This window comes from Stegostoma tigrinum, chromosome 22, assembly GCF_030684315.1.
Source record: "Stegostoma tigrinum isolate sSteTig4 chromosome 22, sSteTig4.hap1, whole genome shotgun sequence".
NCBI classification, from domain to species: domain Eukaryota; kingdom Metazoa; phylum Chordata; class Chondrichthyes; order Orectolobiformes; family Stegostomatidae; genus Stegostoma; species Stegostoma tigrinum.
This window is the reverse complement of record NC_081375.1, coordinates 39,499,782-39,526,325: the sequence shown is the minus strand read 5'-3', so window position 1 is coordinate 39,526,325 and position 26,544 is coordinate 39,499,782. Positions and strand designations below refer to the sequence as shown.

Genomic DNA, 26,544 nt, shown 5'->3' with positions numbered 1-26,544 from the left:
TGAGATGTTTAATTTCTCTTCCCGTTGATCGTTTTCAACAATTTATAAGATTAAGGTTTTCGCACTCCTCTCCGCTCCCCTTCGTCCACCAGCCTTCACCGGCTGCACTAGATGGCAGTGTCAGAGGTCCTTCTGATGGGGCCCACAAGAAATAATTTTACAACCCGTTTCATTTATCTGAAATATCCCGATTAACCCGTCTATTTAGAATGCCCGCCTGCGCCAGTCTTCACATTTCTCTATCAGTATCAATTCTCGAAGTCTTATTCACTGCAAGGAGACGGCCGAGGGAGGAATGTTATAATAAAAACCGAAGGAACTGCGGGTGCTGTGAATCAGGAACAAAAACAAAGTTGCTAGAAAAGCCCAACAGGTCTGGCAGCATCTGTGAAGGAAAAAAGAGTCCGGTGATCCTTCCTCAGAGGAGGAATGTTATACACGGGCGAGATTAAGGAGCCGGCTCCGGGTATAAAGTGAGCTGTGGCGGAAATGCCGGGACTGTTCTGACACGGGAATCGTGGGCTGGAGAGGGACTGGCGAGTCAGTATTTCACTTGGGACACGCCTGGAGCTGGGGCAGAAAGCGTTTGTCAGAGAGGGCCCAGCAAAACTGGATCAATCTCCTTTGCCCCGTGGAGGAGGGTAAAAGGTGTGATGGATTCCCCACCAGGTGCATAGCAACACTTCTGCGGCTGGGCTCTGAGGGGTTGGTGCTGAGGAGGGGAGGTGGGGAGTGGCGGGAGCTACTGGGCTATGAACCAATAGAAGAGCTTAGTGGCTGCCGGGAGTCGATCCGGTCTTCTATTGGATGTAGCCGGGGTTTGTGTCTGGGTGATGAATATGTATAAAGGATCCCGATTGGTGAGAATAGGTGTCAATCAGATGAGGGGATGCGTCTCTCATCAGCCCACCCTCTTTTTTTTATCAAAGAGGCTGTGAGGCTGGGTGAGCTTGGGAATTAGCAGCAGAAGCAGAAGCGAGGATCTGAGAGAGAGGAGTTTCACTATGCGGCCAGTCTAAAGGCAGTGATTCTCTGCAGCCGCCACCCACTGTGTTCCTAGACGATGGAAATGGATTTGATCACCCCCTTGCACTTTCTGTAAGTAGGTTGCGCCTGGTTAAAGATGAATCGCTTGCACACGGCATGGAATGCAGCCTGAGCTGGTATCATTCAGAATTCACTCTCCCGGCCGCCTTCCGAAAGAAACTTTTGTTGCTGCTCACCATGATCTTCCTGTGGCTCTACATCTTCTACTCTTGCGCTGGCCTCTGCCTCTCAGTGCCCGGCTTGGGCTACACCAAGGACGGCGGCGGCGGCAGCAGCGTGCCGGGCGGCCTGAAGGTGTCAGCAGGAGGCAGTATGTCTGAGCTAAGCTCGCAGCCGCGGCAGGAGCCGGTTCTAGCCGCCGCCCGGGAGCGCCTGGTCTTCAGGTCGGCTTCCCGGGACCTGCTGCAGGATGACCGTGTCGAGCTGACTGAGGAGAGCCCCACGGCCGAGGGCGGCCACTCGCCCAAACCTTTCGAGTTCAACCTGGGAGGCTACGGAGCCAAGAAGCTGCCGCAGGCGATCATCATCGGCGTGAAGAAGGGAGGCACCCGGGCGCTACTCGAATTCCTCCGAATCCATCCCGACGTCCGAGCGGTGGGGGCAGAGCCCCACTTTTTTGACAGACACTACGCCAACGGCATGGAGTGGTATCAGTAAGTGTCCAGGGGAGGAGGGGTTGGACAAAACCGGCGGGGAATTTTTTTAAATTTGTATTTTGACGAGGGCACTGGGATGCCAAAACACAGGTTGATCGCAACTGAGTCTGGTCCCTCGTCCATTCAGCCCGCCAAGTGTGTGCCAGCCCGCGGGGAGCCGGTTTGCTGCCTGGGTGTGTGTGATTGCTTTAGGTTATCACTGTGTTCTAGCGGGGACCTTCTGCCTGGTGTTTTGAAGCAAATGTCGAATGCCAGTGCGCCTGGGGTCTACTCCCGCTGGCTGCAACAGGCTGCGACACCTTTCCCCCGCGGAGCCTACAGCGGTCAAAACTCGCCGATCTCTCCTCCCGTCCTCTGGTAGGCTCTCCCCCATCTCCCCGAATCTGAACAACCCCCAGCCTTAAATAAGACTCTCAAACGTTGGACTCCATCAGCGTAAGACCTTGTGTTGAGCGCTATGCTTAGGCACGTTTTCTATTTTGTTTTAACTTGAGTTGAATTTCCTTTTTTTGTTGCTTAATGCGATAAAACTGATCTGACAATTCCACCACCCCCACCCCCTTTCAGCCCCGCTTTGCAGTGATGGCATTTCTCCAGCTCCTTTCTCAGGAGTTTATGGGATGGAATGGGGTGCGGGGGCGTGTTTAACGGTTGTGAAAGCGGCAGGTTCAGCCCTCTTAGACTATACCATACAGTACATCTGTGTAACCTCGAGCCTGTGGTGCATGTGTGGATTATTTTCACAGTCTCGATTTCACAAGGGTTAACATGGATGTGCGCTTTTAGTACGATTTGAATTGATTTACAGCGACGCGAGTTAAGCATCTTCCAGCGGCGGCCGGCTGGTGCCACGGCGTGTCAGGAAAAGCGTTTAATGATAGTTTGGTGTAGGTATTGCGCTACCTGTTTATGTGCACTTGGGAGTGGGGGGGGGGGGGGTGGGAATGGGCGTGAATTTGAGGAACTCCCCAATGTGTTTTGAAGCAAATTGAACGTCATACATATCCTTGCGGGCAAAAAAGGCAAGGTTTTGGCGAAATCTGATCTGATGTTAGAATTTGACTTACTCTCTGTCAGGAAGTGCGCTCTATGGTCTATTTGCTGCAGATGCTGGAGAGTTGTTTTGAGTGCTTAACTTTGAGACTTCTTCGATCTGACTTTCAACGATACTCAGCAACTTTTAGTGAACGGTGTGTCTAGAGAGTGGCTTCAGCGGTGGGGGAAGGCAGTGGTTAAGATGGATCATTAAAATAAATGTTGCAAATCTCATGAGGTTCAAACTGTCGGGAGCCGAGGGCAGTGCGCTTCTATTTTTATAGATCTCCACAGTGGGCCCGTTAAAGGGAATATAGTGTCGGTTCAGAAAGTGCAATCTTTTAGCTTCCATTCATCAAACCAGGAAACGGCTCAGTAACAAACGCTGGGAACACATCAGACGCAGGCAACGGGATAACAAAGTGTGGGGCTGGATGAACACAGCAGGCCAAGCAGCATCTCAGGAGCACTTGGCCCTGCTGTGTTCATCCAGCTCCACACTTTGTTATCTCGGATTCTCCAGCATCTGCAGTTCCCACTATCACTGACGCAGGCAACGAGATCTGTTCCTGTTTGTGGACGAACCTGCCGCTGTTTCTGCCCGAGTTTCTGATTTCAGTGTTTGCTGTCTGAACTCCTTTCGAGGACAGCAGTTCGGCGGGGAATGAAACCCTGTTCCCACAAGCCAAAGTGCTGTTCCACGAATGGGATGTCAGAACGCCTGGGGGAGCCGCGGGTGCTGGCTTCTGATTTTAAAACACAATCCCCAGCTCATAAAACCGGGCGCCGCCTCCTCACCTGCCAGTAAATTGAAGTTTTAAAAACAAAATCTTGTTTCTGCATCTTCCATGGAATGAGAACTCAGAATTATCGGACGAAGCCAGTTTGTCTCAAACACCGAAGTGGTTCAGCTAATGATTTTTAATGTCTCCCCCGATGATTGACACTGATTGCTCGAAATTATCTTGTACTCGCTGAAGATTAATCCCCTGCCTTGTCTTTTTAAGTTTCTCTTCCTACGGCCCACTATTTATGTCGGGAGGTCGACCGTTGCCAATCGCTTTGAGTGTAACATCCATTGAATGATTTTTTTTGTTTCAAAAAAAAACAAAGAAACATTCGTTGTTATTTTTAAACTTTCACATGGTCAAGTCTGAGGGGATGGGAGATGAATGGAGTGTGCAGAAAAAGTTGTATTTTTTCTCCCCACGCGGTTTTCACTTCCCAACAAGGGTGAGTGGGTGAGGCGTCCTATTCTTAAAACAGACTTGTCAATAAAATCTCAATTCCGATCTTCTGCTAGTTTTTCGAACACGAAAGGAGAGCTAATTTTGCTGTGACTTGCGTCCCTCTCCTTTTTATTATATATTTATAAAAGTATCGTTCTATTTCCGGAAGATTGTTTTCAAAGGAGCAAGGTGAGGAAGATCAGAGTGTGGCGAGATTTGCGGAATCTGCTGGGATTTAATGTGAACTCTCTTGACTTCTGCCTCCAAAGCCTTGGGGGCGAAGGCTTTGATGTCGAGGTTTTTTGTCGTGTGATAGTTCTTCGCTTGAAAGCTGTGGAGAGTTTCAGAAAGTTTCCTACTTTAATTTTCCCCGCTTTTGCGAGTTGGTGCAATCAGAATATGAAGCCTTTTAGAATTCTTACACCCGATCGTTGCATCAACGCCGCGAGGAATTTATTACAACGTCGGAGTGAAGCGTACCATTTAAAAGCCGTCAAAATCCGATTTTAAATAAAAATTATACCTACGGATTTAGGAAGAATTAAGTAATTAACTCAAAAGGATTTTTAAAAAATACAGTCGTTCCAGAAATATGTGTCGACGGTTCAATGATTTTAGTTCCCTAACGTTGATAAATAATGTGTATAAACTGCCTTCGTGAGTTCGGGAGGCTATGCGAGATTAAATAGTGACTTGGTTAGTTGTAACAGAGATTACATGTTACATTTTTAAAAACCTCTATTTTCTACATAATTATCAGAATGAGTTTAAAATAATGTGAACATGAGTAAGTTGAACTGGAATAGATTTTTTTTATGGAGTGTGTTTCACTGGGCTACACCACAAAACGAAGGAAGCTAACCAAATACTCTTGAAATGTTGGACTCCTTCCTCTCGCGATTCCATTGATTACTACGCTCCGTCTCAAACTGCGCCGTTGCCAGGTCATTTGTTGTTGGTTGGAAAGTCAGCATTAACCGACCTCACCGAGCGGCAAGGAAAATAAATCCCGGTGTGTGTGCATCCCTCCTTCTCTCCGGTACTCTTGCCTGAAACAGTCTGCAGTGAGAGTCCTGGGGGAGTGTTTGACAAGTACAGATACCCCTGAAAGTAATGTCTAATTATCAGTCACGTCACTGGATGCAAAACTCCTAGTTTTACACCAGGGAGTCCTGGCTGTCCAAAAAAATAGAGGATTTTAATAACGCAAGAGAAATAAAATTCGTGGCTGCCATGTCCCTCCCCTTTGCAGGTAATTATTCGGCAATAAATCACGCCACATAAAATATCCAATACCGACCGAAGTGGGTTTCCTTGATATAGATTCTAATTAATCCACATTCTTTATTCCGAAGGGAATATACAAAGTACAACATTTTGCAATATTCAGATATTAATTAATATTTGGATTACATTAATTAAAATTCAGATGACTTATGCACTCTCTCTCCAATGTAATTAAACAGCAGCGAATGAAGTGTGGGTGGGAAATCTGTTTTTACGTCGTCTCCCCTCTCCCTTTCTGATTCCGCTGAAATGGTTTGCCCAGGACCGGAAGTCACTGGCATAACAGCCTCTCTTCAGCAATTGCCATTTGGAGTTTGCGGATGGACCTGGACTTGCAACAGAGTTTGCCAGTTTGTTTCTGTTTGCTGTGACAACAAACCCTAAAGACTGATGACGAAGACGGCAAATAAATAAACAAACAAGAATCCATCTGCCAGGAGATCGCCGGCTGTTTTATTTTGAGAAGATAATTGTAATCCAGGCCAGACCTGGTCTCCACATTAAGTGCCAACTAATTATGGCTGGAAGTGTGTTATTAATGAGGACCAAGTGATGTTTTTAGATGGTCGGAGTCATGTACCAACAGTGACGATTCAGTACTCCTCTTAGCAAAGGGAAAGTTGGCCATGAATAGTATTGGTTGGCAATTGAGTTTAAATCTTAACCGGAACGCAAATAAATGATAGTTCATTAAACCCGCATCACAATGAAAGAACAGGCTTTCCTTATCATTTGGATTTGTAAACCGGCTGAACGTTGCACATTTCCAACCCCAATACTTGCTCTAATCGTCTCAAGGAAGAGCTGCGGCATTTTATTCCAGAATATGTGGGGTACAAGGACGTGAGGAACTGAGTGAAAGGGTCACGTTTCGAGAAACAAAGTTTTTCCTAGCTGTTAAAATTCGTAACTGGCTAGACATTTCCTCCTGTTCCAGTCTCCCCCTTGTGTTTAATCAGGAGGTGCCGCTTTTTAAAAATTGTTTTTGAGGGTTGGGTGGGAGCGGGCCGTTGTGCAATATTAAAAATAGCTGGCGATTATACGAGGCGAGGCAGATCCTTGGCCGTGCACGGCGAGTTAGCCAGACAGATGGTTGTCCGATTCTGTGAGAGTGCTGCCACCAACTGGCTATCGAGCCGTGACTCAACCTCATAGTCCCCGAGCGATTCTGCACAAGAAGCAAAACACACATATCCACCCTCAACTCCGAAGATTGTGATTTACTCCCTCACCTTTTAGGCTGTTAACTCTTCACACATTTCTCATGCCACTTCAACTGCGGATCGCCATCTTCGTGCAGCTTCCTTGTTTTAAAAACAAAACCCACGCGATGCTACAGATCTAAATGTGTTTCGTTTTTGCCCCAGTTTTAGTTTCGAAAGAATTAAGGCTTTATACGACAAATACATCCCGCCGTTGCGCTCAATTTTGCAGTTGATGCCTAATCAGGAGGATTCACGTTTCCTGAGGACATGGTAACCAGACACCGTGCCGCCCGGAGCCCACTTTCAGGTTTCTGAGCTGTCAATGTGTAATTATTGAACTGGTCCGATTTATTCTATTTGTAACAACAGTCTGTAATTGTCCTAAATAGTGTGTAACCACCCCGCCACCAGCCTTGCACGTTCGTTAAAAGTTGAAATCGAAGCACTTCGATTAAAATTTAAACCCTAGGAGTTAGTAAGCATACACTCCCCTGATTTAGTGGAACACTACTGGCTGCTGTTAACGATATCTGCAACAAAACTGTCGGATTTAACTCATTCTCACTGTCACCTTTATGGAAACCGTGCTGTTAATATTCCACTCCAATCTGCATTGGCTTTCTAACTACTATAACTACCGAATATAGGTGTTTTGCTTTTACGGAACACGTACTTCTTAAGCTTGCAGTATTTGCATGTCTACATCATTTACTCTTGTTGGCGTGGAGGGGTGAAAGAATCCAACAATTTTTTTAAAAATACGTACACATATTTTCAAAAATCGAAAGAGCTGGATCAAAGAGGCCATCTTTCACAAAGCCACCTCCACTTGCTGCAACAGATTTTAAAAGGGAGAATCGATTCCCGGTGGGAAAGGGGTGGGTGTAATTGATAAGATGTGGCTGTGTTTGTCACATAGCATATGGAGCGGAGGAGGGAGGAAACGAGAGAGGAGGGTTCCCTTGTTTAATTAGTAAGATCAGCTGCTGTTCGTGGATCGGAATCTGTCGGTAAATAAAACTCGTAAATCGGGCTCCATGCAAATGATGTCAGTCTTATTGCCTCTGGACCCAATACTCGTCCGCTCCTGAGGGATTTACCTTCTGTAAACAGATATGTATGCGTAGACACCCGGTCTTTCTGCATCTATGTATATATATATATACACACACATACAATCAAAATCCTATACTAATCTAGACCAGGGACATGACATCAAATTGGCCTTGAGTTACCTTGCAGGAACATTGTGTGACCCACTGGGAAAAGGAAAAACCAGAATTTCATTGAGTAGCAAGGTATATGGGATGTAAAGTACAACTTAGCCTCAGCATAAAATCTCAGGACCGAAGTATTTCTGTTTGAACCTAATGTAATATTACCTTCACTTTTGCATTGAGAGCTGAATTTTGCCTGGAAATATGTGTGCATTTTTGGACGGGAAGCCTGATTTTTAATGAGATTTGCATCCTTGCCCGATGAAGTTTGATGAAAAGGGGAAACACTGACGATTTGTAGTTATAATCAAGTCTGCCTATGAATATTTATGACTCTGATAGGTCTCTGAGTCAAGCATTTCCAAATTTATACATCTAATGATCACTTTGAAATTTTTATAAAGTTAGTTCAAAAGAGAGTACTCCTGAGGAAACAGTGAAGCTACACTATTTCATAGCTATCTAAGTCCTCCCATTTTGATACATGTAATGTGTTGTCTGTGTGTATGTTAGCAGAATGAATACCTAATATTTTGTTTGTATCTGGAGTCAAGTTCTCAATTGGAAAAGCTATACTGTGAGTGCTATTATTCGTCAAGGGATTTACAAAGGCTCATTTGGATAAGTGTTTTGTAAGTACAGACCAAGATAGGTCAACGGACATAGCTCGTTTGTTGAATAGCTACCTGAATAGTTAGAGATTGCTTTGTATTTATTCATACAGAAAAGGAAACTGCATTTCACATTGCATATCAAATGTTATACTAAGTTACATTATTGCTGTTTTGAATTGATTTAAATTTAGCTAAGGACATTATTTTCTTAATTAAGCTCAATAATTACAATTGCTGTATATAAGACGTGAAAATGTTACTGTTGTGAGTGGCAGTATGCTACTGAGCAACTAAGAATCTGTTGAGGTTCATTACATGAGATACAGTAAATGTATTTTCAATTTGGATAATATTTCACACCAATTAGCTCATCTCAAATTATCTGCACATTCTAGCAAAAGCCAAGATATTGTCAGTTTAATTAATTGTATATAACGTATCTGCACCAGGGTGAGCCTGCTGTTTATTTTACAGGAACTGAGGCTTTTAGATTTACAATTATCATTAATTAATCTGTCTGTACCAGTGTTCTGCTGCCACAAGAGTAAAATACAGGACATGAACGGGTTTAAAAGTTACAGATAAAATGAGGACGGCCAGTTGAAGAATGTTAAATTGTTTAATGAGACAGAGTCATTAATTGTGGCAGATTTGACGCTAGAATGTTAATAGCAAAAAGCTGTATCTCATTCCTTTTTGTTCATTTGCACAGTATTCAAATCTTTTTCAACTGTATTGCAATTAAACTGGCTGAAGGATGTTGCAACAAAATACTCAATAGCTACGCTCTCAATAGCCATTCATAAAACATGTGAAAGTTGTACATTACTTGAAATCGGGAATTTGTTTCAGACAGCTGCAGCATTTCAAATCGGATGGTTGTAGAATCTCTCAATGTTCTCTCTTGTGATTAAGTAAATATGGAGATCAAGACTTGGCTTAAAACAAATTTGCAAGAGAAATAGTTAAGCAGAATTTGTGATTAATTTAACAGCTTCTGGGGGAACTTTAATCGATAATAAACCTTGTCTGTACCATTGAATAAAGCAACCCCTATTGCAAGACTCCTTTCATCTAACTACCCAGATAGTGAATGCACTATCTTTTTTTAACTAATGTGTCCTATACTTTAGATTAAAGTATCAAAACCTAACCAAGTCAATCAAGCACACCAATTGTGATTAATATCTTACCTAAAATTTATTGTATCTAATTAATGATACGCTGAGCTGCATATTGATGTTAATATTGTTCAGAAAAAGGGCTGTAGAAATGAGTTCATGAGACACAAAGGGATTTCCAAAACCTTCAGAATTCCTTTGGAAGATAATATGGTGACTATCGATCTAAGGCCTTACAATTGACAACTGCTTTATCAATTGGAAAGAGGCGTCTGAGTATCTGTGAGCTTGTGTAAGTAGCAGGAAAAAAATTATGTAACTGAACGCATGAGTCTTTACATTATGCATATGTCAGTGACTTAACAGCACCAATAAATCTATCACTCAGAACTGCACTTCATGTTGCTTTACAGGTTCCCACAATAATGCATTTGTCTTCACGTTCACTTTGTAATGATCCCTGGTGTGTTATGGACCAGATCAAACCCTTCTCAACATATTAAGAAGATAGCTTAGATCTTAACATTTTCTTACTTTAAGTGTAGGTCATTGCATCGTAGATGCAATTTGAATTGTCAAACTACTTGACTTTAAGCTAAACACTTTACTTTTACATTACAGTTAAAATACAGTCAAAATAATAAAAAAAAATGCTTAATTGTAAATTTATGGAAATGCTGAACAAAATTATATATATATCTTAACTACTACTAATTAAGTTTGCATTTTGTAAATCCCATAAACACACCCTTGGCAAAGGCAAATTCAGTAAACTGGATTGTCTTACATGCAATTCCAGGAGCAGGAAGAGAACACCAGCTTTTAGCTGTAACAGAGAAGGAATAAGAGCTTCCACATTAATATTGTAACTGGTGCCATGTTAATTCTCTTTGTGTAATAAGTAACTCCCTTCCGTATGACTAGTTATTGCTTGTGCTGCAGATTCTCAGTTTAAGTATACAGTGATTGTTGTGATCTCATATGAGACTGTGTGAAAATACTCTCATAATTTGGGTTATTTATGATATAAAGCTTCAATCATTGCATTTTTGTCCCCTAATAAACTACAACTCTCTGGCAATTGGACTCTCCAGTTTGTGAAGTTTTGTTGTAAACTAGTTGATTGATGGTACTGATGCTAAAGTTGCTTGAGCACATGAACGTGAATAGTTTGTTATAGCTAAATCTGTTAATACAAAAATGCGTGTTTGATCTTAAGAAAAAAACTTAGAAGAATTTCCTGACATTGTGCACGTGGTACTTCAGTTAAACTATCCCAGACTTTAGCGTTTCAATTAATTTGAATTGATCAAATTGGATTGCATCAAAGCTGTGAAGATACTATTTTCTAGTGTGGATATGTAAGCAAAGATTCTTGGCTCTTACAGTTAGTAAGAACATTGAATAAGTAAATGGCTCTGCAGATATTAGAATTACCATAGTACTGAAATTGGAACTACAACGTAATAACTCAAATAGTACGTTATCTCAATCTTCTGTTGATGTGCAAGGCCTATGTCACTCAGTCAATCTCTAAGGCAAAGGATCTTTTTGGACTAAAGACTTGATTGTAGCTGACATTTTCTGTTTGTCTTGTTCTGCACTGCTGTCTGTGTTGCACACCCACTGAAGACATTTTTTTAAGTGTAACTGGAGTTTTTGACCCTGATTGTTCCCCTGGTGTGCAGGCTCTTGACCCCCATGCCTCATTAGCCTTACATTCTGGGTTTTTTTATAGACAACTGGACCAGCAGCACTCTGGGAAAGGTCAGGCTAATATCCTGTAGTTTAAAGAACGAAGTAACGAAACCTTGTTTTCTCTTTAGTTGCTTGACTGCCACCTCCTTTGCTCCGAACAGACTTTAAGGCTAGACAGGTTTAATGTTCGATTACACATCATTTCTTTCCCTTCGGAAAAAACTTTGCATTAAAAAACATTGAAGTGTTGCAGCATGCTAAATCTGTCCTGGTTGTTAGTTGGAAGCACATCGAGAGTATCTGGTTTAAGAAGCAACTATTCCCTTGCTTGGAATTTTTGTTTGTTGGATAGGTTTAGTATTTTTTATTAAAAATTGTGGAAGGATTCTGGTAAAACAGATTCATCTGAAACGTGTCAAACTGAGAAAAGCCATTAGTAACTTACTTGATGCACACTAAATTTGACTTTGTTTGAGTTTCAACCTGATTTTTTTTTAATAATGCAATGGATATGCAGAGCTGTTGAGATACAGAATTGACTGATGCTTATTAAAAAAATAAGCTGTTTTTTATTTGATATCTTTTACCTTTATTTGTTGCAAAAAATGTTTTATGTTTGCAAAGTTAAAAGCACAAGATTTCAAAGATCCAAATGAGAATTGTTACAGTTTACTTTCTTCCATTTTCTGGTTGGTTTCAAAACCTGGGCAGCTTGACTTCTGTTACGTACTAATTGTAGATGTGATTTTATATAGTGTCCAACCTGTGATCTCAAACTATAAAATGTGCTTATTTAAGGCTTTTAGTTAATTAGGCCACTGTGAAGTGAAAGACAGTGGACTTCTTTAGAAATTGTTCTGCATGAAGAAAGTGCAATTAGGTTTGCATGCAATGGCAGAACTAGTGTTGTATAAATAAAACACTTTTCTCTGTGCATTAAAAGATTACTTTCTGTCCTGTATTCTTTTGTCACTATTATCCTAACAAGCTCTACCTAAGCACCATAAAAACAGTAGGTAGCAGCAGAATCACATGGCATTCCCTGCCAGCCAATCCTGTTCCAACTCCTTAACTGGACACAATGCCTGGAGTGGCTTCTTCACAGCAGTGAAATTACTTCTGCTGCACAAATTCCTTTCATCTTGCACTGAGAGGCTGGGGATTGTTTTCACTCTGAATTACAGAGACTAATTGTAAGGGGGACATGGGGAGAGGGGAGGAGTGAGGCTACTGGGGTGGCCTGGCCCCTGCTGGCCACCTCTGAATGTGGCCACAACTGTTGGGAAAACATGGCTCAGTAAGATAGGAATCTCCTGCTGAAGGTGGAAACAAAAGCGATTCAGTCCGACAGGAACTTCATGTCAAACATCCATGTTGGCAGTAAGCTTTCCACACATGCTGTACCGCCAATTATTGTTCATGACCATTCAAACAGCCCCTGTCTGTACTTATTCCTTCTTCGTTATAAAGGTTTGCTTTCCCCTGTAGCTGAAGTCAGCTGCATCAAAAGGAGGTGGTTGATCTGAAGGTCTAATGCTCAGCAATTGATTTGTTTTGCTTTTAACCAAACTGATTATTTCGAGTTTCTAAATTGTACGTTGGGCATTTATGTTGCCAATATGTTGGCTTGCAGTAATGTTTGTTGGCAAAATTTAAGGAGAAGAGAAAGAAACACTAAGGGCAATGAATACAGTTGCCAATAACTACTTTCATTTGACTTGTATTAATTATTAACTCTTAATGCTCCAGTGACCCATCAATTCATCAAAAGACACAGACTTGGCATAAATAACTTGTTTTGTTCTACCAGGAAATTGATGCATGCTGCTTTTAGCTGTAAGTTACAAACCTATCTGACACATTGAAGCCTTCTTCCCACAAAAATCTTTAGCTGATAAAATAATATGTCGAGAGATTGATTATCTCAAGTAAAATATTGCTATTGAGACTTCAACTATGTGAATAATTAGTTCTCACTAACTAGCAGAAATAGTCTCAAACATCTGAGATACACTGGAGAACAATTTTATTTTCTTTCAATAAAATGATGTGGTCTCCATTTTAATCAGCTACAGCCAAGAGGTTTATAAATATTTAGTTCTAACTAATATATGTTGGACATGTAATGACTTATTTAGTTTATGGTACTTGTCATTGACTACAAATTATTTGGTATTGAAGGTATGATGATCTATTAATGTTTTTGGATCAGTGTATCTCTTTCAGCTTCTAACAAGTGACAGACAATTGTGCAATTGGGCAACTAGAACCATACGATTGTAATTGGTTGCTTCTCTGTAGCAAACCCATCAAGCAAAGCAACAGTAGCAGAGAATAATTTTGGTTCTTCTTGTTAAACAGCAGAATCTGAATGTCAGCACTCCCTCTGACTTATGATTCTTGCACAGTTTGACCAGAGTTCAAAATATCCCAGACTTTGCAATATTTCTCCCACTTTCTAAACATGAGATACAATTCAGGATGTAACTGAATCATTCTACACATATGGAAGATTTTACGTGGGCCTAGGGATTTCCAAACTCCAGCTTCATGTGGAAATCGTAACACTGCAGGGGAAGACATCTACCAGAATATAGGAAAAAAACCTGAACAGCTGTAACATTCTTACCAAAATGATTGCGGCTGCTACATAAATTGTTTTATCTGTTGTCATCTTTAATATCATGTTATCATATTTTCCATTGCTGGTAATGGGTCAGAGTTGGATAAATGCATATTACTGAATCATGGTGCAATGTCTTAAGCGACTCCCAATGAACAAACAGACTGTCGTGGTGTGTATAGAATATGGGGGATTCAATAGCAAAATAATAATTTTTTAATTGTAAGTCCCTGTATGGAACATCTTTAAAATACGTTGCTTGAGAATTATGCAGAGCTGGAAACTGGTACAAAAAAGATGCCATAGCTTCAATGTGCACCGAAAGACATGCACCTAAGATTATCTATAAATGGGCCGTGAGCCTTCTTGCCCTAATTCTGGTGCACCATGAATGCAAATGCAGGGTCCCAATGCAGCTCACTGGATTAGGGCCTCAAGGAGCAATGATCCTACGCTGCCTCACAGCTGAGGTCTTGGAGGTGTGGTTGAAGGAAAGGGATGTGCAATGGTAGTAACCTGGAAAGGATAATCTGGACAGTATTTCTTTTGGAGGTAGAAGCAACATTCCTGTGGTTCCTAGTTTCACAGACTGAGGAATAACTTTTTAAATATCTTTTTGAGAGTGGCCACCACTCGTCTCTTTAAAGAAGGCTGGAGGGCTAGTACTTGCTGACAGGTGAATGGCTAGTTTGGAATAAGGTTGTAAGTAGATGTGGTAGATGCAGTATTGTGGATATTCAATGTGCTTTTATCTATTTCAGGAGGCTAATAAAGGGGTAATTGTCCCTTGTTATATGAATGCAATGTCTAATGTATTTTACTTCCACCTTGTGGGGTAAATTCTGCAGCACTTTCTACTGCTACCAGTTCCCAAAATAATCCAGGCTAGACTCAAGAAAGCTGCAACCTTCTGAGGCATAGTATCTATAAAGTTTTGTCTGAGAGGAAATAACTAACTCTGATCTTCAATAATTTTTCTGATCACACAAGACAGGAGGGAATGTTTGAAATTTGCTGAATTTATGATCGACACATATGGTTTCAATTCCAACTATATGGCACCCAGAGTGTCAATGATCTTAAATGGATATGGTACCTGAGATCCACCACTATAAACAATTAGTTGCAGCTAACGGACACCATGAAAACTAAGAACAGTTAACAATATCTAGGAGACTTTCACAGCAGGAAATAGATTGGAAAACTCTGACCAGTAATTGATGTAAAATAATTTTGATCAAATCAGTAACTTTTCATCAGTAAAATGTTGGGAAACTACCTGTGTGACTGACTGCAAATGATTCCAAAAAGCCTTCTAATGTAGTATTAGAGTTTAGTGTCTAAGCTCTACTAAGCGTCCAGTTCTGGTCTGGGTGCACTTCAGCTGCAATTCCTATCCTGAAATTGTTGTGCTGACATACAGCAATTTAACATGCTAAAGGATGGCAACAAATGAAGTCATGCCATATATGGCATTCGTGGAATGAATTCTGTTATATGCAATCTATAAATCAAGTTATTTAAAAGTCAAAAGGCCAACCTTTTAGTTCTGTCTTTTTGCTGACACTAGTCTGAGTTGGTGTCTTTCTACAGTGCATTGGAAGCAAGTAGTGACCAGTGTCTGAGCTATTCATTTGAAGGGGATGCTGTTAAAAGTTGCCAAGTCGTAAGACTTATTTTACCAAATTTATTTTTCACTTCAGTTGGTCACAGCAATTCACTGTACAATTTTCTTTGGAGCAAAGATAATAAAACTAAAAGGTTGTGAAGGTGGGTAACTGCCAACTCGTTACTCTTGGAATTCCCTTTCAGAAAATATATCAGGAAAAAGAAAACATTTGGAGAAATAGAAGTAAATTAGTAAAGTGACAGAAACTTGCTTAACACTCTATGTTAAACTTAAGCCAATGAAAATGTTGTGGATTTATTGCAGTTGACCGAGCAATGGTGTATTTTTGTTAACGTGCGTCATGTAATTTGGAATACCCCTCAATTATACACAATACTGTGATAAATTCACGTGTAGTAGAGTTTGAGAAACAGCACAGTTTAAAAAGCAGACGTGCTCCCACTCAGCTCCACGTGACCAAGCAAAAAGGTGTTACACTGCACTGTTTACCATATCGTTTGGAACATCTAGATTCTGCTTTAGTGGATCAAATTTCGGCAAATGTCAGTTGAACATTGTTCTTAAATGTGTAGCATGACCAGCACGTTGTAGCCTCTAGAGGTAGTGGCTACCTGCTGAAAGATTTATCAGGTGCTATAAATGTAGCCTATTTTTGAAGAGTGTTAAAAACTTTGTTACTACTGAGGCCCCAACCTGTTGTAGTTCTGATACGCTCCTGTTGTTTTTTCTCTCTCAGTGATAAGATAGGGCAGTAACAGGTTACTAACACTTTGGCAAGCAACCAGGGTAAATAGATTAATCGTCTCACCTCTGAGAGTCACTGCTAAGTGGTTATTGTTGATATAAAATACAAACTTAGTCTTTTAACTCTGGTAATGAGCTGGACTACAAATTTATTCTATTTGCTTATGTTAATTTTAAAACTGAATAGAGCATTAACCAGTGCATACATTTTTCTTAAGATTCCTCAACGGAAAGAATATCCTTTTAATGTTTGCTATTTCATTTCATTTCCCCATTTTTGTGAAACTGCTTGCCACTTTGCATTCTTCATTTGGGAGCATGGTGAGAAGCAAGACTTGTTGATGCAATAGGTGTCTCTGTCTGCACTTTTGCACAGCATATGGTATAATTTTCAAGTACATGAGTCACCCAACGCAGGTATTTCATCCTTTCCCATAGGAAGGTTACATACGCATTCTACCTTGCAGCCTAGGCAGGAATGGACAACACCAACATGATATTCCTCTCAAAAATGCTTCAGTGGTTTCAAATCATGCTCTGAAATAGAGTAAGGCATATCGCTGTGGGAAAATAAAGAGCCCTTTCCAGCGGTGAATAGAATATGCATTTTTGAGTTCTGTTACAAATCATCAATTGTAGATTGTGACAGAGCCCTCTTTCAATGCAGTAACTTAAAAACACTTTGAAACTTTCAATTAAGCACATTGACTGAGGAAACGGCGTGTCAATATTTAAAATACAACTGTTTACATCAGTAAACAAGCAACGGTTTGCTTGACCATTTTTAACATTTTTGGACCTCAGTAAATACTACTTGATTTCTAGAATGCCTAAAAGGCTTTACTATTATGCCAGTGAGTGACCAACCTTGTAGAGAGTAATTCTCATTGCATCCTCTTGAAATTTAAAGAAGCTACAGTTTACTTCGCCTCAGAATAGCAAAGTAGAAATCCAAGTTCATTGCATTCACTTTCATTTGTAGGTGGCAACCTAGCAACTTGCTCCTTTTTTCCAAGAAATGTGCACAAAATTCAAATAATAATCCATGTGTGCATGGTCCTTTGTGCTAGAATAGCAATGGATTGAATGATGGTGTGGTAGGATACGTGCATGTCAGATACATATGTTTTCCCCAACATACTTTACTCCAAAATATGTTCACGCAATCCGTGGAGACCACATATTTCTCAGATGGGCAGACAGATAAAATCTGAGCATGTTACTATTTGACATTATTGCATTAACCCTCCTCTGTTTATATGGTGTTACTATCCCAATCGAAGCCCTTTGGAACTTCATGTCTGATATCAAAAGAGAGGGAATGTGTTTCTGTGCTTGTAACATTTTAAGTAGTGACCACGTTGACCTGTGAAATGTAGAGTCATAATGCTGTTGCCTTTCAAGAATTCCTCTGCCTTGCTTTCAACTAGGGAAGTAATGTGAATGTGTAATTAAATGCACTTAACGTAATATCAATGTACATAAAAGAAAAGCACAGGTGTTCCTAGGTTCAACAAGACTACACAAGTTGAGTACAGCAGGATCTAGAACAGCTGATCTATCTTAATTGAATTTATTCAGTAGTTCATCGCGGGATATTCATCTATTACAGATTCTTCCCAGAACAAGCTTTGACATGCTGTATTTTTATGTAACCATGCTTTATGATGGGAGAGTTTCTTGTTTGGCAATCATGTGATTGTTCACATATACATCACCACCTTTCAGTACAAACCATATGTAAAAAGGACAAGTTCCCTTATAATTACCTCATTTTCATAGTATGTATTTGGAACATATTAACGAAGGAATCTGACTGGTAAAAAGAATTTAGTGTAAATCAAAGTTCAATGTTTTAACTGCGTGTCAATTTTCTATTGGAGTGGAACAACGGAATAGACCTATTTTGACTGCCTGGCCATAAAACAAAATTGTATTGTAATTTGTTAAGTGAGTTAATGTTTGTAAGAGCATATCTTGAAAGGAAAATGATCAAATACTTGAAAAAAATACATCGTTCAGTTTTATTGGCAGAGGTGAGTTGATAATATTCTATATTACACCAGCAATGTTATCAATGATTTCAAGAATTTGGGTAAAAATAGGAATCTACAAGATGATCTTATTTGCAGGATTTTGTTTGACAGATGGTTGAATTAGCAAGATGAAATATAGAATCTTTTTTGGTGAATATTAGCATGATAAATTGTCTTTCAGGAGACTTTGTTCTTTACGCTAAGTTAAGTAGACATCCTAATCAATGATGCAAGCACTTCATTACTTTGCTAGTATCTGACTCCTTTTATAATTTAGCCCAAAGCCATGTTTATACAACCTTGTGTCACAAATATTGTGTATGCTTCTGAATATTTGTGCAATGGTTAATATGACAATGATGTGCCGGGGTTCTCTTCGATCTCATAAAAACTAGGTCTAGATCACATTAGACCCATCTTTCACTGAGAAACTGATTTATTTTTTAATGGTTTACAGCAAACTGCAATGGCTAAACATTTACTCAGTATTAACTGGGTAGTTAGGAATTCTAGTTTCTCCATTTTTTTTAATGTTACTGACACTTAAATGGCCAACAAGAAAGTTTGGTGGCAAAACCAAGGGGAGATCTATAGATCAACACGTTTTGTTCAGCTGATTAAAGCTGTAATCAGGAGTCTAAGTTCAGAGAACCATGTTTTGTTGTAGTTAACCAAACCTTTGTTCACGGATCATGAAGGTTGTCTTTTGTTGTTTGGCTGGTTTAAGGACATCTTCAAAGCATCAGTACTACTTTTTAACATTCTGACTGGTGCATGACACTTGTTAGATAGAGGATAAGGCTACTCTATCTAACAATTGTTGATAGAACCAGGTAGGCTACTCCAGGAATAAAAGAGAATAGGGATGTCTACAGCTTGCTTCCTGAAGCAGATCTTCTAACTTTGTGTGCTGAAATTGAAAAGTAAATGAAACAAACAAAAGACTTGAAAACAGGACTGAAGTAACGTGAAAGAACATCTGTTTGCTGATGAAATCAGTGAATACCTGTACCGTATAAATCATATTGATGGTGTCTTCCTTTTCATCTAATGGTGAATCAGATTTCTTAGTCTCTTTGTCGCTTTGAAACCATTGAAATCACAACAAAACATATTATTTATGACATGCTTTTTTTTTCTAAATTTTACACAACGTTTACGTTGTGATGATGACAAAGTTCACTTTAATTTCTTTGCAAATGTTAAATTCAAATGGACATTGTGTTTAAAATGGATACAATCCAAATTTTATGGTAGTATTTCTAAAAAAAGGTGCACACTATTGCCAATACTCTTATATCCATTGTTGCTCAATAACAGAATTAGTTATCCAGCTCTGTGAATGGCACATAGAATATTTTGTAATATTATACTGAAAACTCCATAAGATTCCTTTAAAGCTTATTGTTTTTAGCTGATTTATCAATGTACATTCTTTGGTTATTTATAGATATACTGAAGAAATTGATATATTTGATAGCTGCAAAAGGTACATGAATATATACCTGCATCTTGTTGCTATTTGATCAAGCTCTGTCCTCCTGCTTTTCCGAATTCTTTCTTGATCTGATTGTTAAGCTTCACAAAAATAAGAAAGCTTAGAATGTGTAATTGATTCTTAAATTATGCTAGCTGCTTGGTGCCACAGTAAGTCAGAAGATCCATCACATTTTGCAAAACCCACACCATGTTCGGTAAAAATGCCCATTTTATTTTTATACCACAGAAGAGCTAATGGAATCTGTCTTGGAGCTTCTGCTGCATTGTACTTGAAATTGTGCAGCATTTGGTGTAATGTCCAAGTAGTTTTGCATTGCCCACCTGCAACTGATTTGGGTCAATCACAAATTTGCTGCAATTCTGAAACTCTTGCACAATAATGTGGATTAAGTAACAGTTGAACAAGAAGACATGTGAGTTATACTAGAACTTATACAATGATTGTCTGAGTTGTTAAATTAAGTTGTATATTTTAATAAAACCTTTCCTGTTTGAGCAAATCTTCAGCATGAAAACGTTCCCTAACATGATTTAAGGCATCATACGTGGAGTATAAACACAATAAATTTATAGGGTGGAGATGGACCATTAAGAGATTAGTAAATCCCTTTTAAAGTTGGATCCTAGACCTAAATTCTAATATTTTAAATAGCTGATCATAGTATTTTTGAGGAAAATCTAATGAATATTCTTGAATAGATCAACACTATTACATGATCTCTCAATAAATAAATAGAATACAGTTCTAATAGATTTTTGATAGCTTTTTTTCTTCAATGTTGAAAAACTTTTTAATGCCTCCTAAACATTAGCAATACTTTACCAAAGACTTTGTCTTTATTCCTGTTCACTTTAGAATGTGTTCAGAAAATTAGAGTTGTTGCATTTTTGTACGCATTATTTCAAATTGAACTACTGAACCAAGTGGACCAGTCAATTAAGATTGGACAACTCTTTTCTACAGTTCATTTAAATATGCTCCAGGTAGAATATTTCTTAGCCATATGGCCATATTTATTGGCAATCAAATGTTCTAAGTATGTAAAATCAAACTGAATGATGGAAATAAGCTCACTGAACCCCAAATGCTACTTTCTTACTTTGTTCCTAAGAGTATTATAATCAGTCAAGCTAAACAGCTTTTATATTAGCTACCTTGATAGTTCTTTTAATATAACTATGTCTGTAACGTTCATGTTTGAGGTGAACTATATTCCCATCATAGTGAGGACTGGTTACAATTAAAAACAAAAAGGAAACTTTACCAATCCCCCATACTGCCCTGTTGACTATAGCCAGTGAAGGCTCGTCTGAGAAACATTAGAAGATTAGTGCAGTGCTCCTCCGTGCAGACAAAATGAGGTCGGAGGACTGGATTATAAAGTGACCACCTGCTATTGGCAGCTTTTGTCTACCCTTGTTCTCTTCCTCTAATATTTAAAGATTCAGCACTTAATACTCATTTTGCATCACATCTCAAACTTCGTATTTTAGTTCTTCCAAACTTTGTGACTTAATGTCAAATGACTCCAGGTGTTGTAGTTAATGGGCAAATTGGGTATTTTAATTAAGACACGTCTCTTCAGGTATTCATAGAATCACTTTTAATGCCTAAAGAAATCTTCATTAAATTATAAGACTATTCTTGAAAGATACTCATATGAATGATTCCCTAAATGATTTTTGAGGCTAACAAATGCAATACAAATTGTCTGATAGCCTAATCATAATTACTACATTAAAATAGTTCCTTGGTTTCTCTCGATATAATTAATAATATGAATTGTCTTGAAGTAAATTTATAAATTTTGGGAAGCAAAATGTGCAGTCTACCATTCTTATTTCAAGATTGATTGAATTCAAACTCTGGTTAGTATGTTTTGTTGGGCGCTATGTTCCCTTCTTGTTTATATTACTCACTTCAAATGATAGTTACAAATAGTTGTCGACTTAATAGGGGCGGTGAATTTACTTTTAATCGAATCAGACTAAATTACTGAATCACGAGCACTTGACAATGTGTTTAAGCCCAGCTGCAAGAAATTTATACATTCCCCAAAATTTCGCTCCAATTACCTTTCCCGTTAATAAAAATTCTGATCAAAATACAGCTTCAGAACTTTATGGTAAAAGGGTATGTGTGCCCTTTTTGCTATCACTAGTTGGGCTGAGAAGATTGTGGTGTGCTTTCTTAAACTGCTGCAGTCCTTGTAGTGATGGTGCTCCCTGAAGGTTTTAAGCAAGGAATTCTAGGATTTTGATCCAGAAGTAATGAACAAGAGGCCATCTGACCCTGGATTTCTACACAGTTTTCTGCTGTAATTCTGGTTAAAGATCAGAGAAAAGTTTAGTTCAAAATTCCATTTGTACCATTTCTCATGAGGTTTCAATAATTTACTACCAGAAAACGCTCTTGTGAAAATTCCAAGCATATAGGATAGGATTCTTGGCAGTGTGGAGGAACAGAGGGATCTTGGTGTGCAGATACATAGATCCCTTAAAATGGCCACCCAAGTGGACAGGGTTGTTAAGAAAGCATATGGTGTTTTGGCTTTCATTAACAGGGGGATTGAGTTTAAGAGTCGTGAGATCTTGTTGCAGCTCTATAAAACTTTGGTTAGACCGCACTTGGAATACTGCATCCAGTTCTGGTCGCCCTATTATAGGAAAGATGTAGATGCTTTGGAGAGGGTTCAGAGCAGGTTTACCAGGATGCTGCCTGGACTGGAGGGCTTATCTTATGAAGAGAGGTTGACTGAGCTCGGTCTCTTTTCATTGGAGAAAAGGAGGAGGAGAGGGGACCTAATTGAGGTATACAAGATAATGAGAGGCATAGATAGAGTTGATAGCCAGAGACTATTTCCCAGGGCAGAAATGGCTAGCACGAGGGGTCATAGTTTTAAGCTGGTTGGAGGAAAGTATAGAGGGGATGTCAGAGGCGGGTTCTTTACACAGAGAGTTGTGAGAGCATGGAATGCGTTGCCAGCAGCAGTTGTGGAAGCAAGGTCATTGGGGTCATTTAAGAGACTGCTGGACATGCATATGGTCACAGAAATTTGAGGGTGCATACATGAGGATCAATGGTCGGCACAACATTGTGGGCTGAAGGGCCTGTTCTGTGCTGTACTGTTCTATGTTCTATGTTCTATGTTCTATACATTTGAGACAAGTGTGACTGGGCAAGGAACCTGGAGTTGATAGCTTTGTCCTTCTCAATAGTCATGAACTGTGGAAGGTAGCATATTTAAAATGTTCTCATGTCTTAGGATTTGATTGGTATAATTGTTCATAGATCAGTTGACCAGCACAGCAATCATGTTCCTTGTTTAAGTTAATGTTGTAACTGAAGTGACTGTCTAGTTTTTTGCTCCAAGTGAGATAGATGTTCGTGTATCATAGCTATGTAAGATAATGTGAGTCATCTTCACGGTCACTTGTATATGTTCTCACAGTGAGTTCTAATACTTTCAGCAGTGACACACACAACATGAATAAACATGCCCTCTTGGCCTGTGCAGCATAATATTTCCATAAGTTGGGTTTTATTTATTTTAACAAAAAATGTTTGTTTATTATATGGTTGTCTGAAGAAAATAATTATCAGAGGTTACTCTAAACAGAACCGAACCATCTTATTGGTTTGGCAATATGTATGAAATCCAAGTGGAGACCATCTTCTTCTGACAGTATATTCTAACAATCATTGGTGTATTGCAGAAATGTACATAGAAGTTTAAAAGTTATTTAAAATGGTATAAGGTTCATGTTCAAACACTTAAGTTTCTGTTTTGAGCAGATCAGAAACCTACAGCAATCCGAACATGCTCAAGTTTTCGGGAGCATATTTTAAATACCTACAGTTTATTTTGAACTGCTGTGATGACTGTTGATTGGAATAATATGTTATTCCAAATGTGGAATGTCACAATGGTGTCCTCATTTTAAAGTGTTTTATGTCTTTGAATATCATGGGACTGTTTCACAAACCAAGGATGCTCTGACAATTCAGTAAACATCAAGAAAATTGCAATTAGTTCTCACAACATGTAGCAAATATCATGGGGGTCATTTTGGATTGGGCATTTTGAATGCTTTGCATTTGTTTAAACAGTCTGCATAATTCAATGTGCAAGTCCATTGAAGTTGCAATGCAAGTCTATCAAGTCATCATCCTTCCCCCTCTCCAGGCAATTTAGCCCAGAATTATTTTTGCTTGAACTTAATATTTGGCTGTTTCTATTAATACCGGTTTGTTTCCATTGAAGAACCAGAAAATGCAATTTTTGAGGCTCAAAAGAATCAGCTGTGAAGCCAAAACACCGAAGGAGGCTGTCTCTTCAAAGTATTGGCAGCACTACATATATTCTACATAATTACATTTGCCACTTTTTTCCAAATTTTTTTAATGTCTGAAATTATCCTTCAAATGGTTCTCTTCATCCAAATATATTTCTTTTCTCTTAGGGGCCTGATGCCTAAAACACTGGATGGACAAATCACCATGGAGAAAACACCAAGTTACTTTGTTACCAAGGAAGCAGCTGCCAGAATCTATGCAATGTCCAAGGATGCCAAGCTGATAGTGGTTGTTCGGGATCCTGTCACGCGGGCTATTTCTGACTATACGCAAACTCTCTCGAAGAAACCAGATATCCCCAGTTTTGAGAGCCTGACTTTCAAAAACAGGACTACAGGCCTGATTGACACCTCGTGGAGTGCTATTCAGATTGGCATCTATGCCAAACACTTGGAGAATTGGCTACAGTACTTCCCAATGCATCAGATTCTGTTTGTGAGTGGAGAGAGGCTGATCAGTGACCCAGCAGGTGAACTAGGCAAAGTACAAGATTTTCTGGGTCTGAAGAGAATCATCACAGACAAACATTTCTATTTCAACAAGACCAAGGGCTTCCCCTGCTTGAAGAAGCCAGAGGGCAGCAGCAAGCCCCACTGCCTGGGCAAAACAAAAGGCAGAACCCATCCCAACATTGACCCAGAGGTGGTTCAGAGGCTGAGGGACTTTTACCGGCCTTTCAACATGAAGTTTTACCAAATGACAGGACAGAACTTCGGCTGGGACTAAGGTCAATTTAACCTCATGTAATTACGATAAAGACATGTGAATTTTTTGCTATATATATATGTAACTTGTACAGAAATCTATTTTATAATAATTTATTTTTAATTCTTAAGCAATTAATTCACTAAGCTGCCTAACCACACTGTACATAGATCAGCCCATATCTTCTAACATTCCACAGTTTTTAATTGCATTGTTCATTGATGGTGCTGTCATTCATCGATTTTTATGATTTAATATCCAAAAGCACAACTTTTTGTTACGGGTATTCAGTGTTCATAGGGTCTAACAATTGAGCATTTGACTCCTTGCCTGTCTACATTGGCTTCATGTAGAAAGTTCTTGCTGTGAGTCTGCCAAAAAAGCAAATTGTGATTATATGGTACAAGTCAGCGCAGAGGCTGCACATAACTGTTGAACATAAAATCTTGTTTGCTATATCTTGTTTAAAATCATTGGTTGTAATAAATATTTTCAAGTCCTCTCATGAATAGCAAATTTCCAGTGTCTTGCTGCATGAGGCCTTGTTTTGTCTTCTCTAGTTAATCATAAAGCCTACGTTCTGTTCAATTCACAGCATGACACTATAGATTATTTCAGCACTCTGCAGAGTTTTTGAAAATTGAGATCCCTGTACTGATTCCAAATATGCCTGAATTGCTGTCTCTTCCTCCTCATCAATTTATGACTAAAATTGGAAAGACATTCCCCACCCCCCCCCCCCCCCCCCCCGCCCCCCCACCATTGTACTTAGGCATTTATATTGTTCATTTAGATAACTGGATTCTGACCTCTGGATTGAAGATTTTCCTCCTCTCTTTAAACCTGATACCCATCACCACGTGACAAGAAAATAGTTACAATCATTTGATGATGGCCAACAGTGAGACTGCCATAATGGCTTTGTGTGAGTACTGTAACAATTGAGTTGTCCGGTACTTCCAGAAGCCATCTCTAATCCTGCAGGCATTCTCATCTCCGTGGTGTTGTCATTACAGAGTTAACTTCAAGACTCTACTTGTTTTTACAAAAATGTTAATTGAATTCTGAAAATGCAACATGGTCATGGAATAACAGGGAGAAGTGATGCCCTCAATTCAAAATACAACATGTCATGTTGCTGCCTGAACCAGTTACTTCAAATCTAAATACTGATTTGCGCCAGAGAAAGGATCATGCAAGTAGTATCGCAAAGCAGCACAAAATACTTTGGCAACTGGCAACAGGAAAGTTATTTTCAGGATTGAACCTCAATTCAAATTGTGTCTGTGCATTTCATAAGCAGCAAACCAGCCTTTGCAAAAGCATGACTTATTGTGTGTTCCTGTCGGAATTGACTATTTTCAAACCTTCACTGGAACTTAGTGTCTTTTTGGGCCTTGAGCAAGAAATCAAAACCACAACAGCCATGATGATGAGATCTGCAATGATGTTATCCAAACCCATTTCTGTGTTGTGCTATGAACAATATGCTGCCTTTTTTTTGAGAAAGGCGAGCTTCAATCAATATGTTTGTTATTTAGCCTCCAACCACACTGATCTAATAAGGTTAGTTAGAATTTTTGTTAATGAACAAAGCACAATTTTTCATATCTTTTTATTTTGATTTTTGTTAAGGTTCTCACTTTGCATGGTATCCTGTTTTAACCCATAGATTCAGGTCTTTGCCTTTTCAAAGTAAAGTTTATTTTTGCTTTTAAAAACAGAAAATCTCATCCCAAGATGCCACCTTTCAGTAATTACAATTGTTCCTGTGCAAAATAAAAGCTATCTGTAACATGCTATGATGTCTAATGCACTGAGGCAGCAGCAAATTGCTGTA

At 39.3% G+C, this 26,544-nt stretch overlaps 1 protein-coding gene across 1 annotated transcript; it reads left to right on the top strand.

Moving 5' to 3' along the window:
• The first annotated feature begins 915 nt into the window (after positions 1 to 915).
• LOC125463671 (heparan sulfate glucosamine 3-O-sulfotransferase 3B1-like) lies at positions 916 to 25,439 on the top strand. Its single transcript, XM_048555240.2, has 2 exons — positions 916 to 1,700; positions 24,107 to 25,439. Exons 1-2 carry the CDS (start codon positions 1,144 to 1,146, stop codon positions 24,723 to 24,725), a joined length of 1,176 nt encoding a protein of 391 aa, XP_048411197.2. The 5' UTR covers positions 916 to 1,143; the 3' UTR covers positions 24,726 to 25,439.
• The last annotated feature ends 1,105 nt before the right edge of the window (positions 25,440 to 26,544 follow it).